The 13,260-nt window shown below is 44.5% G+C and overlaps 1 protein-coding gene across 8 annotated transcripts in view; it reads left to right on the top strand.

Annotated features, from left to right (window-relative positions):
* The window catches only part of RAPGEF1 (Rap guanine nucleotide exchange factor 1), an 89,249-nt gene that overhangs the window by 53,638 nt on the left and 22,351 nt on the right, over positions 1-13,260 (top strand). For 4 of the 8 annotated variants that reach the window (XM_074845840.1, XM_074845838.1, XM_074845835.1 and 1 more), the window contains 2 exons: positions 4,633-4,835; positions 7,293-7,451. In XM_074845840.1, the coding sequence (XP_074701941.1) occupies positions 4,633-4,835; positions 7,293-7,451 (362 nt within the window). The remainder of the gene's footprint in view (positions 1-4,632; positions 4,836-7,292; positions 7,452-13,260) is intronic. The other 4 variants (XM_074845839.1, XM_074845836.1, XM_074845842.1 and 1 more) reach the window with 2 other exon arrangements.

Below are 13,260 nucleotides of genomic sequence, written 5' to 3'. Positions count from 1 at the left end.
ACTTCACAGTATATCACACCACAGATCTGTGGTTGTTAGTTTTACTTTTATTTTCAACATTAAAAGGACAGTAAAACATTACTCAGACTGTATGGTAGCACCCAGGATTTTTTTTGCCTGGAGGCTGATGCATGTAGATATTCTTGTGTAATCACATAGGTGAGGCACTGCTGCTTCCACAACCCCAACAAACTCCTGGGGTCTGGAGGAGATGCACGAATTTATTAAAAAGATCTCGAGCTCACACAGATAGGACTTGGTTATAGTCCCTTTGTTGTGGATCCTCTTTTGGTAGGTGGCAGGCAGTGTTGCAGCAGAGACTTTGGCCTTTTTATTGGTAATATACAGCAAATCCTTCTCGAGTTAACCATCTGTATTACTGTGAGCTGTGCTCAGAGGGACCTCCATGAGTTGACTTCTGTATAATTTAGACAGCGGAGTGATAAGCCTTTTACTCTGGCATGAATTAGTTATTTTACTGTGCTGTGAGAGTCCCTGTTACTGTGCTAAGGGCAAATGACTCCACACTTCTGCTTGAGCACCAGCATCATGCTCCTGCTGTACAAGACACAGACATGGAACAACTTCTGCCATGAAGAGCCCAGAGTCAGAAATAACAAGATCTAGTGGTGAGGCACTTATTCATGTTTCCCTCCCTGTCAGTGGGAACAAAATGCAGCCTGGTGCCCTGTAAGCAGCTGGCATTTAACTGCAGGAACCACGCTGAGGGCAGTCTGGGCTTAGCCAGCGGATAATGCGAGCTCTTTGAAAAACAGCTCTCCTCCCAGAGGTGACAGCAAAGACTGGCTTATTTGACCTTGACTTTTCCAGTGAGTTGATGTGCGGTATAGTTTAAGAATTTCCGTAATTTTGGCTCTTGCCCATGCACACAAATCTGTTGCGCTTGTGCAGGACCAGTTGTAACACAGACTGCTTGATACAGCGCCAGGAGTCGGGCCAGACCTTCAGTGAGTCCTCCACGTCGGATACTGCTATGCCTCACCTATATTGCAGATGTGCCTTACTGCTGATAACCTTCGAGCAATTCCTTGCGGACTCCAACAACCACTGGTCTGAGGGTGTTTTCCTGACAAGAGGTCTCTTGCTGCTCTCTCTCCTGTCCCGCAGCTGAGTGCTGCTTCCAGGGCCGATGGCTGCTCTGCCCCGCTGCCGAGCACCGGCCAAACGGCGAGCTGGCTCGGGTGCTGCTGGTTCCCCCTGAGCAATACCTGTGAGTTCTACCATGTGGGCAGAGCTGGTGTGTGCTGGAAACCCCTGAGCAGCTTTAACTCCTTCAGAAATGTCAGCCAAGACACTGCAAGCAGATTGCTGGAAAGGTGTTCCTAGCCTCAGTCTGAGATGTATGGGGTTTTTATTTCAAATATTTCTGTCTGGGTTCAGAACTGACATAAGCTGGGCATGTGGTGGGAGAAGTTTCTCTCACACCTCCCTTCTCTCCCCGGGTGCTGCCTTGAGACTGTCACCCCGCCCCAGTGGCACCGTGGAGGTTGCAGCCCCCATCCCTCCCTCTGCACAGAGTCGCTGCAGGGTGTGCAGCCTGATCTGAGCTGATGATGTAATTTCCCATCTGCTTTTTAAATTTCTGCCTTGTTAAAAACCACAGCAGCAAGGGGAAGGGATGGAGGGCGAGGGGGGAGAGAAGACCCTTTGCAAACAGCAGTCTCAGGAATGATCCTGCTCCCTTACTCTCCTGTTCAAGATTGGCCGCATTTTAATGATGCCCATTTTAATTTGCACTCTGCAGTCTCTACACCTGAGCCAGGTTTGTATTTCACCATCCCAACTGTTTTTCACTTCAGCTAAAAACAGAGAAGACGACAAAATAGAAGCAGAGACATGCTCACCTGCCTTGGACTAGTTGTAACAAGCAAGGCAGGGGAGCTGCCATGACAATGGGATGCATTAGCCTCATAAAGAGCTGAGATAAAAGAGCTCTTCATTATTCCCTTGCAGATTGAGTTAAGGCTCTCAACAGCATTCAGGCTTACTACCTTGAGTTATGGTAATTTAATTTTACACAAGTGTCTAATGCGATACCCTTTTTACCAACACTTCCCGAGTTGTAGTGTCATACAGATGTCTGAACCCAGGGACTCACAGCCATCAGTCCTGAGTGTTGTCTTCAGATCTGGGTGTTAAGTGAAGCACTGTTTTTGTAGGTAACTCCACATAAAGCGTTGGTCTGAATTTAGCAATGTCTGCTGCATTATACCAAGACTGCCAAGCCTGACTTCTTGGCTTTTGTCCTACTCAACTGATGAGCTCTCAAAATGTGGTCTTTGCGCTCAAGCTTTTGTCCTCTACATTTCTCCAAGGAGTCTTGATCCTTAGTTCACTTTTGCTGCTAGAGAAATATCTTCTGTAAGCCTTCTTTATCCTCTAAACTTGTTCTGTGATACGAAGGCATTTTTCAGGACACGAGTATTATTAAGAGTACCTTAGTCAACTGAATCGCCGATATTTGGAAACAGTATTTTAGCAATTTGTATTTTCTACACCAGGACTCCTTCGCCATAATTCAAATAAGAGAAGATTGCCAGAACGTGCTTCTTTTTACTGTTAGGACTTAGACTGAAATTCACATGCATGAGCAAATTTGATCCTGGCTTTAACATGAGTGCTGATGCCAGAGATGAGCAGGCACAAACACACACCAACACGCATGTGCATGCACTTTGAAACCTCTGTCACTGCCTTCAAGAAGGAGAGGTCTGAACCCTTAATATTTCCATTGAACCACATGTCAGATGTGACATACATCTGTGAAGTGTGGCTGGGAAGGCAGGAGGGCAGCTAGGGGAGGAAGAGGAGCAAGGCTCGGGTAGCAGGGGGTGTTGGAGGTCCGAATTTCAGCAGCCTTGGCAGAGCTGTGCAGGAGCTGGCAGTACTGCGGGACACGAACAGGTTGTCCACTGGCAGGACTGTGGGGTCACAGGATGGGGACAGCAGGTGTTACCGGTTGGGATTGAAATCCATCAGCTGAGGTTTCCTGCATTCCAATTACCATGACTTTTCTTTATTCTATTTTTTTTGGAGGAGGAATATGATTCTGTGAGAAGGGGCAGCTGTGTTAGCTATATTTCTAAACGGAGTTTAAAATATTAGAGGAAATCTGTAAAAAGGTGCAAAAGACAGGTGCAAAGCGACTCCTTCCTGCCGACACATTTGCACGGCTGCATCCTGTTTGAAATAGGCTGGCCTGTAGATCTGCATTGGCAGGTGAACAGAGGGCTTTGCCTTGCAGCTAGTGTGGGAACCAGCTTCACGATGTGCATTGTGGTCGTATTTATAGCTTTCACTGAAGTCATCCATTCATTTCAGCTGTACAACTGAAATGCCAGCAGAAGCTGAATAATTGCCACCTAATGACCAGATTTACAAAAACTGACAACTGCTTGTTTATCAGGAGGAAGGTAGGAATGATCACAGAGGATCTTGTGCATGACAGCTTATTTACAAAAAGGCTTTGGTTAGTCCTTTTTTATGACACTTAAATACATCTGTTGCTTCTGTTCTCAGGTATATAGAAGAGAGTTCTTTGTCTATTTTACATTTATTGAGTACACTTCTGATTCTTAATAATTCTGGGCATTTGTAATAGTCTTTCTATGACACTGGATGTCATTCTCCCCCTCCAACACTAAAATATTGTAGCACTAAGTAATCCTCTGTCAGACCTGCATAGGCGGTGTGGGTTTTGTCATAGATTTTGGAAGGATATTGCACAGATGGAAAGGTCCTCTAAATGAGATTTGATCCCATTTAATATTTCCATTGAACCACATCTCAGAAAAGCTTTTGAATCAGTTGGATTCCAGAATTGAAGATTATAAGGTGCTTTAAAAAGAGATGGGAGCAAAGGGTGTTGGATATGAGCTAAGGGGGTAGGAAGGCATGGTCAGAGGCACATCTAGAAGGTAAGTATCTGTACCAGCGTTGGCAGTGGCATATAAATAACTGAGGGGGAGGTACACCGAGTCTCACAGGTAGTTGTTCTCTGATGTTATCAAACAGTTTTATCAGCTTGCTAGAATGGAGAAGGGCTGTAAGCTTCCTCGTTCTAGAAATCTTGCTGACTACAGATATGAGACTTATTATAGGCACAAACATTGTTATAGATTTATTGTCAAGGTTGCATCTTTGTGCAAGCTGATTTGTGTCTCCTAGAAAGCAGACTGAAGTTATTCTGGGTATTTTTGTGACTTTAGGCATTAGCTGCTGAGTAATATTCTCAAAATTGCCATGGGTTACATGAGAAAGGGATGTGGGCTAAGCATCAGTGAATCAGACTTCTCAAGTAGCTGTTTGGAGACCTCACTGGCTCCTTAAACTGTTGTCAGATGTGTCTGTGGCCTGTGATTATGTTTGTTGTGCGCTGGCTTGCAGGATGGGATATTCGGATCCTTTCCTGCGAGGTGGATGGCAACTGGCTGTGTGAGCTACCTGTCAACACAGCGCAGATGCCTTGCTGCTCCCAGCCTACAGCAAAGCCCGACTGATGGTGCCATGGCCTTACTCTTATTTTATTTTGAGAATGAGTGTCCAGCCTGCTTGTTGCAGCTGCAGCACGCGGCCCAGGAGCAGTGAGTGTGACCTTTCTTTGCATTGCAGTGATGGCGTATATGCAGTTTGTGGAAGACTACTCAGAGCCACAGCCGTCCATGTTCTACCAGACCCCTCAGAACGAGCACATCTACCAGCAGAAGAACAAGCACCTCATGGAAGTCTATGGGTTCAATGACTCCTTTATCAGCTTAGACCCCTCTCAAGATCTGGCACCTCCTCCTGCTCTCCCACCCAAGCAGCGGCAGCTGGTGAGTGACATCTGCAGTGCCCTCCCCGGTGGGACACACCAGCCTCCCAGGAACAGCTCTGTTCTTGCTGCTCCTGTTTCTGACAGGCTGCGGTGGTGGGAGGATGTCTCATTGGTGTTACCACATCATGCTCCTTGTCATCTTGTTAACATGTTTTTAGGCATTTTGCATCATCTACTTTGAGCTCCTTTCTAACCCCATGTTCAGACTGTTCCCCATAAACTCTGAAAGTCCTAAAATGACCTAAAAATGAAGCATTAGTCTTCCACATGGCCTGGCTGACTCTGTGCCAGACTACAGGCTGTATAACAACAACAGCTTTGAAGATTTTGACACACTGGGCAACACGATTTTCAAGAGATTGCTGCACTGTTGTTCCCAATGCTGTTTTGAAACTGTTGTCAGGGATGCCACTAATAATAACCATTTAAACATAGTAACTACTGCTTTTATGGCTCAGTCTTTGCCAGAGCCAAAGAACTTTGGTACGGCCATTATTTAACTCGTGCTTGTTTTCTCCACATTAGTCCCCTTGTGTGATTCAGGATTTTACCTGTTTTTCAGTGTTCTGCTGGCCCTCCCAGACTGCCAGCCCAAAAAGGCACATCCACACGTGTATGTGTGTTGGGTGATGGGTTTAACAGTACAGCGAGTCCCATTTTGCACATGGGGGATGAAATTCTGGCCTCTGTGATGGCAGCAGAAGTTTTGGTTCCAACCTCAGTGGAGCTGGGATTTTGCCCTGTTTCTTTTTAAGGGTCTTCCTTCCTTTTGTCTTTTTTTTTAACTCCAACCTTAGGGGTTTTGCTTATATTCATTATCTGATTTACTTTATTTAAAGGAAAAAAAAGGCATCTTTCAAGCTGATGTAGCTTAAATTGGCCATGGCTTTAACCAAACAGGAGGAAATCTGTGAACAAAGCCATGGTCTTACCATCATGAGGGCGACTGTTGCAATATTCTTCATGTTATCTGTGCTAAAGTTTGACTGTCCCAGGGTGTTACTTTTTAATCAAATGGGAGAAGCAACCAAGAACTCTTAATTTGGGGATTTGCATAACTACATTCCTGTGACGAGGTAGAAGTCCTAAAAAGATAAAGTAACATTTCCAGCTAAGCTAAACTGAGTATTACGCATTATTGCTTTGTGGAGATGAGACCTTACACGCCCATGTCCTTTTCCAAGCCAAGCTTTGCAGGGACACTGAACTGTCACTTGCACCATGTAGTCCCTTGCCCTACCTCCTCCTCCTAGAGGTGGCTACACTCTAGTGACAGTTCCCAGCAGTGACTTGGTCTACACAATCATAAGAGAGGGTGTGTGAAGCACAGATTTACTGTAGCCATTGTGCAGAAGGGAAATTCTGCTCCTTTCCTAAAGTTGTTGGCTGAAGCAAAGCATTTCTTTATTGCCCTTTAATCATTTTCTGGGCAGCCAAGATGTCACAGGCTTGCCTGCTAGCCATTCTTGTAGTTTTGCGAGCTGATACCATCAAGGTGTTGCTTGCAGTTCCCCTGAAGCAAAGGTTTCTTCAAGTGGAGCCTCCCACCCTCGCCTTCATCTCTCTGTTGGGAAAGTGGTGCAAGTGGATGATGGCTTATTCAACAGTTGCTGAAAAAGCCACCAGACTCTTGTTCCTCTGCTCCTGCTGCCGTGAGAGTTTCTGAAATAGCAAATCACATGGGCGTCAGCTGCTCTAGCAGTAGGCAAGTTTTGCTGGATGGACTCCTCTCTAAAATATTAATTAGGGAGTCCTTCCTTGTGCGCTTCAGGTCTTACTTATGAAACATTGTACGTTATTCAACAAGTCAGAGCTGAGAAAGCCTAGCTATACCTTAGCCTCCCTCAGACCCCTTACTAATGGTGGAATTCGGGAGAAATTCCTTAATAATGTTTGTTACTTAGTGTAATATCTCCCTCTTGTGCAAATTGTATTTAACTTTGGATTGGGTTGACAAATGGCTGGACATCTCTGTTACCCAGTATCTCAGCAGTACTCAGCCCATAACTCACACTGGAGAGACCAGGTTCCCAGTCTGCAGATTGCCACAAAAACCAGCAGTCTGCAAGAATTGGCTGTGTAGCAGCCAGAAGCAAGAGCCAGTTCCTCCTTTGGGCATCTGCCCCCCACACCATGGGGAAAAAAGGGCAGCAAGGAACAGCTTGCCTCTCCCCGCAGCAGCTGTCCATGGGTGAGCTGGAAGGGGAGGCGGGAGTTTATTTTTAAGGGATTTGTGAAACAAAGAAGATTTGAACTGTGATTTTTGTCATGCCTCTTGAGCTCAAGAAAGGCATATTGGTGTGTCTGGCTCTGATGAACTGTATGAATAGCTGTTTGTTTAGCAAGCCATTATATGCATTGTTTTACAGTTAGCATTTCTTATCCTTTATTCATAGCCTTTTCTGTGCTCTCTTTCTTTGTGTCTTCTGTCTCTTGCTTTCTTCCCCCTCTTCAGCAGGCCTCCTATGCTGCCTCTTCTTTCTCTTCTGTCTCCTACTGTGTCCAGCAAACTAAAGTGCCCTTCACCCCCGAGGACACCGGTGCCACTCAGGGCCTCACTATGTCAGTCTCTAACTCCTTTCTCAACCGGCACAGCTCCTTTCCTGTGCATTCGGTGAGTTGCTCTCTGCACTTTAACACATGTACGTATTTGTGTCGGTGAAACACTTGTGTGCAAATGCTGTGCTTATGCTCTCAGTTGCAGGTAAAGGTGAAGGTTCTTTGGGGGGCTTTTGAACTCATGTAGTAGTCGGCCAGGTGAGAAGAACTGTGTGTAAATCTTACTAAATGAAGCACAGGGGAGGTGTGGCTTTCATTACTTTATATACACATTGGTATTGACATTTGTGGTGAGGCAGTGATGAAGGAGAGCTGGCCTGTGTGCCTGGGCACACTCCTTTGACCTACATGTTCCCCAGGCTGCACGTTGGAGCTGCAAAGTCTTTTTGTTCCATTGCATAATGTCAGCGATGTGGATGAGTCCATTAAAGGCTGTGGTGTGAATCTGGACTTCGGAGAAATAATGAGATACTGTCCCTGAAATACATGGATTTAGTCAAATGTATGGAACAGTGGCTGCAGCTCCCTAATTTTTTTTCTAGAAAATGAGCTCTACCAGATCTTTCATCTCTTATTTGTTCATCTGCTTCCCTTCACGTCTCCGTGGTCCCCAGCAAGCTCAGTAAGCTTGTATGATTTGCTGACGAATGAGCAGGGTTTTCTCTTCTGCAGCACTTGTGAGCAGTCTGGGGAGAGAACGGCAGGAGAAGCTGAGACTGATTTATACAGAATAAGAATAATATTAGAGCACCGCTTAGATCTGTGATCAGCTGCTTAAATTAAATGGTAGTAATAACAAAGTGTTAATATAATGAAATTATATCTAACCACGGGAATCCACCAGCTCATCAGTATGGGGTTTGTTTGCATGTAAAACTATGTGGTTATGCTCTGATTGCTGTGTGATGACAACTGAGAATAGGCTATTTTTTAACAGTGACCTGGATGTTTAGTAAATTAGACTTCTTCTGGAGAAGAAGTTATCAGACAAGACTTAAGAAAATTCAGAAGTATTCAATTAGTTTAATATTAAATATTTGAAAATGGTATCCTCCCGCTGTGCCACTGCTATCTTCCCATCTCAACACTTGCTCATTCTCTAAAAATAGGTGATAATCGTGGGTCCGAAGAAGAAGAAAGTATTCAAGTACTTTACAAATAGCGCTACTTCACAAGCAATGTATTAAAGCTTTTGGCTTCCATTGAGTGAGAGAGCAGTTTTATAGTTTTGCTGCACAGATGAAAAGGCTGAGGTGTGGAAAGGTTAGCGCTTGAATAAATTTGTGGTAAACAGTTTTAAAATTTGAAATAATGCGAAAGTTCTGATTTGTACAGCTCTCTTGTTTGATAGTGAGCCTTGCAAGCAAAACACAGAACTGTAAGACTAGGTAAAAGCATGTGACCATTTTTGTTTTAACTGAGAGGCTATAAATATGATAATATAATGTTCTAAAAATATATGTGGGCTCTTTGATTTTAAAAAGTGTCCTGGTTGGATTAAATGGTTACTACCTACTTATTGTTCTGACCTGTTCTCATCTGGCTTTGAACTACATTATTGTGACTATATTATTTTATGAAATGGTAAAGCTTCATTAAAAAAAATCCTTACTTGTTTTTGCAAAGGATTTGGTGAGGGGAAAATAAATGGCTGGAGCATGAGGAGCAATGAGAACAATTAGACAGTGCCCTGTCAAATGCACAAAGGAAATAAATTGAATTAAAAATGGTGATTTTTCCATTAATGCCTTTAAATTATGATAATCTCATAGTTGCTCATTACTCTAGCTGGTCTATTTTTTCACAGGCAAAAATGAGATTTTTCGCTATGACAGTGTCTCTTTGTCTCAGAGCTGCAAAATACCACATCCTTACACGCATTGTAGCTGACCCATGTAATACCATAACCATGGTTTATCCCATTTTCCCCATCCCTAATAAGACAGAGACGTGAAACAGCTGTCAAGGTTTGGATCATTCCCAGGGTGACATCCTGCATTCGGCACTAGGAAGGACCAGAGCCCCTCTTGCAGTCTGCTCCTGAGCACTGGAAAGACCCTGCGGTTTCATGCGAGGGATGGCACGAGCTGCACCAGTAATGCTTTAAGCGCGTCGCTCTGCTCTTATTCTCACGTCTTCATTTTTCTTCTCTCACCAGGAAAGGCCACTCAAGTGAGCACTGTGACAAACAATAAATCTGTTAAAAAATAAGCATTAGCTTTCCACCAGCCCCAGCCAGGGAGTTAATGCTAGGGAGAGCACACCTCCCTAGGTGAGAGGAGAGTTAATGCTAGGGAGACTTGGCCTCATGTGTACCCAAATATCAGTGGTGATTATCAAATCTCTTAAAATTATATGTCTCCTACATTAATCGTTATCCATTCTGTACAGGAAGCAAAAACCTCCTTAGATCAATAGCAGGAAGTCAGAGCTGATAAACGAAATGGCTGTCCATTGACCTAACGTGAGCAGGTTTTCCAAGCGTAGCCAATTTTCAGAAAGTGCCCTCTGCTTTTTTCCTTCCCTGGAGACTGGCCTGGGCTGGACAGCAGGAATCAATCCCAGAGGGAAGACCTGGCCCTGTACCCATCTGTTCACATGCAGACAGCAGGAAAGCCGAGCCTACACCATGGTTTGGATGTTAGCCCATTAGCTCTGTGCTCCAGGTGAAGGACTAGCACCTTGCTACTCATTTAAGGGGCTTAAAAAGACTGTTTTCAGACTGTGTTTTGAAGCAAAAAATAGGTGAAGTTGTTCAGAGCATCTTTACTCTTTTAATTTTTAATGTATTAATTCCTTTGCTAGAACCCTGACTTTTTTCTTCGCAATCAGCGCTGCAGACGCTGCTGCAGTCCAGAAGCCACCGCTGCTCTTGTCAACCCACTAATCGCACTTTTCCCTTCTTTGCAGGAAATTGTGTCAGAGGTAATAGCTTTTACTGGATAGAGGCAGATCTTGAGCAACTGGATCAAACCTCATAGGTTTGGCAAGTTGAGCTTGTTTTTTACCAAGTCTGATTCGCGTCTGGCCTCTGTGCCAGCAAAGGGTCGTGTTTGTAGTGTGGGCTGATGTTGTAAGGAACTGCAGCATCATATTCCCCATCCCATGCACAGCTGAACTGTTAAATCCCACATTGGTGGGACAACTGGATTGTACTGTCAAGAATCATCCTAGGGATTCCCATCTCTTTTGAAAGTACTTTCTATTGCTAAACAGTGAGAAAGGAGGGATGCAATAAGAAAGCACCCTCCTTGGTGATTGTTGGCAGTAGTTTTTCTCTAGCTGATCACCTCCCTCCCTCCTTCTTGTGAAGACAGAGCTACTGTCCTTTGGTTTATTAATTCCTTGTGCTGTTTGACTGGAAGTGGGTGGGCAGGTATCTGCACGGCAGAAATCAAATCTTTAAATTTCGTTACTTCCTGGCAGCTGGGGAACTCTTCACTGACAGAGGAAATCAGGCCGGTGACAAGCTTTACTGCTATCCGTCCGCATATTTCCCACCAAAGACTGCAGAAAGTCTTGCGTTCAGTTACAGATAAGAAGCATTTCCTTGCTGAAACAAGGAACACAGTTATTTCTCCAAGGCATGTACATACCATTAGTGGAAATTTGGCTGCATCCTCCACTGTGGAGAAATAACTTGCCTTTCTCAAAATGCTGTTTTTTCTTTTTAATTAAGAAACATTTCCAGTAATTTTCCAGAAACCAAATTGGCTGTTGGATTCCAGTGGAAGGCACGAGTGATTTCCTTATGGAAGCTCCAGTTCAGCACTTCTGTTCCTGCTTGTTCCCACCGTTCTTGAGCAAATTGAGCAAGCGCACAGAAAATTCACAGCAACTGTTTTTCTTTCGTGTGTGTGTGCTAACGTCTGTTCAGGAAAAGGAGGGTCGGATAAGTATTTAAAGATGCACACAATGCAGACATGTGCATGGCATGTTTTCCCCGCCTCACCCTTGTTCGTGTAGCTCACTTCCAGTCTGCAACACACGCCGCAGCTCTGGCCCTCAGCAGAGACTGAGCTGTTCTGATTCATACAGTGCTCCGATGGTGGGAGCCACGATCAAACTGCGACTGGGAGATCATAGTGTGTGAGTTCATTTCTGTCCTAAACAGGGTTTGGCTCCTTAGTCTGGAGCAGAAGGAAGGGGAAAAAAAAAAAAAGATTTACATCCATTTAACCAGCTGCTGAGGTCTAGGTATTGTTTTGCCTTTCCTGTTTAGCGTTCCTTCTGCATTTGTGTTCATTTCCACTGCCTATGGCAGGCCTGGACGGTGGTATTAATAGTGCTGTTGTATGCTGGCATCACTGACTCCTGCTTCTGAAAACCACGTCCTGTGGTGGTTTATACATTTTTCTTGAAGTTGGAGCACTACAGGTCTCTGTGGAGGTCTGTCTGACTTTTTAGGCCACACGCACCACAGTTTGTATGTGACTGACTTTTTAGGAGTCTTGTCTTTGTCTCCAGGCTCTGCCTTTTAAAGATCTGCTTGCTAGATACAGTGGTATTGTCTACAAGCTAAATGAGAGTTGATGCTGTAGGTGCGATCAGATTGAATTCTCCTGATAGTTTCAAAAGAGAGATGTATGATAGTGTGGTTAATAAACCTTACAAATATTTTCTTCCCGGCCTCCCCCCCCGCTCCCTTATTTGTTTTGTTGCAAAGATGTACAAGAATCCCTCCCATTTAAGGAGAAGTTTGGATTTTGTGTTTTCTTGTGCAGAAGCCAGGAGACCCTTTCTCAAGGGAGCAGCAAGCCCCATCCATCCATCTGCTGTGCTAACCATCGCTTAAAACCAGGGAGGTCAGCTGTGCAGCCAGGTCAGAGGCTTTGCTGAGAAACATTCAAGCATGAGGAGTTGCTGCCTTTCCGGTGGCAGTGCTTGAAGCCATTCCGTTGGCAGCTTGTGTTTCCAGCCATTCATTGCAGGAGCATTTCCTTCCTCATTAGCAAAAGTACCTGGAAGCCCAGCATTGTGTCATGAGATAGGAAGTCTTTTCCAATAGTTGTCTATGCAATTATATTCTTAGGGTGTAATGGCTTTGTGCAACGCCCAGTATTTTGTGAACATGGTTCTGTACTGTTAGGATTTGGGCATCCAGTTCTGGCATATTGCCCACGTCGCTGTCTTAATAGCATTAGCAGAGGAGATCTAAAAGATTGATCCTTTCCCCTGATAGCTTCATGTTTTGGAAGCCTGATGCTCTATCTGATCTGGGAGTGTCTGGCAGGATCGCAGATTAATTTGGCAGAACACGTCTGTAGGGTAACTGAGAAGGCTGTGCTTAAAAGGTAAAGACTGCGTCTGCTGATGCTGCAGATGCTCTGTCAACCATATAATTGAACTCAACTTTGAATTTAGGATGGAGACTGCTGTAGCTCACACCTAGTGACTCCCTGCATATAAACGCCCCGTCTCCCATTACTTGTGGTCAGCCAAGCCTGGTGAATGTAGAGAAGCATCACTCTTGAAATAAGTTTTCTATTAGAGTGCTTATCTCCTGCCATCTAATCCAAATAAACGGTCGTAATGTCATTGACCTTTGGGACATCCTGTAACACTGCTGCTAATGATGGAAAGCTGTTCTAAAATATTGACCGTTGCAAAAAATCAAAGGCAGCAAATTGAAAACATTGAAAGATGTCATCTCTGGAAGACCTCTGTGTGGTAAACATTCAGGTCCGGGCATGTTAGCTTCCTGCTGTTCCCAGGAGATGAGATTGCTCGCAGCTCAAAGCATGCTTTGTGGAGGTACTTCCCAAGTGGCAGATAGGTGGGGTTTTTTTTTTTAAATCCACTTTATTGGTGAGAGGAGAGGATGTCTCTCTTCTCCCTGTGTTGGCTATTTGCCATCGTAGGTC

Source organism: Strix aluco, chromosome 20 (assembly GCF_031877795.1).
Source record: "Strix aluco isolate bStrAlu1 chromosome 20, bStrAlu1.hap1, whole genome shotgun sequence".
Taxonomy (NCBI): domain Eukaryota; kingdom Metazoa; phylum Chordata; class Aves; order Strigiformes; family Strigidae; genus Strix; species Strix aluco.
Note: the sequence above shows the minus strand (reverse complement) of the source record. Positions and strands in the feature narration are given on the sequence as shown.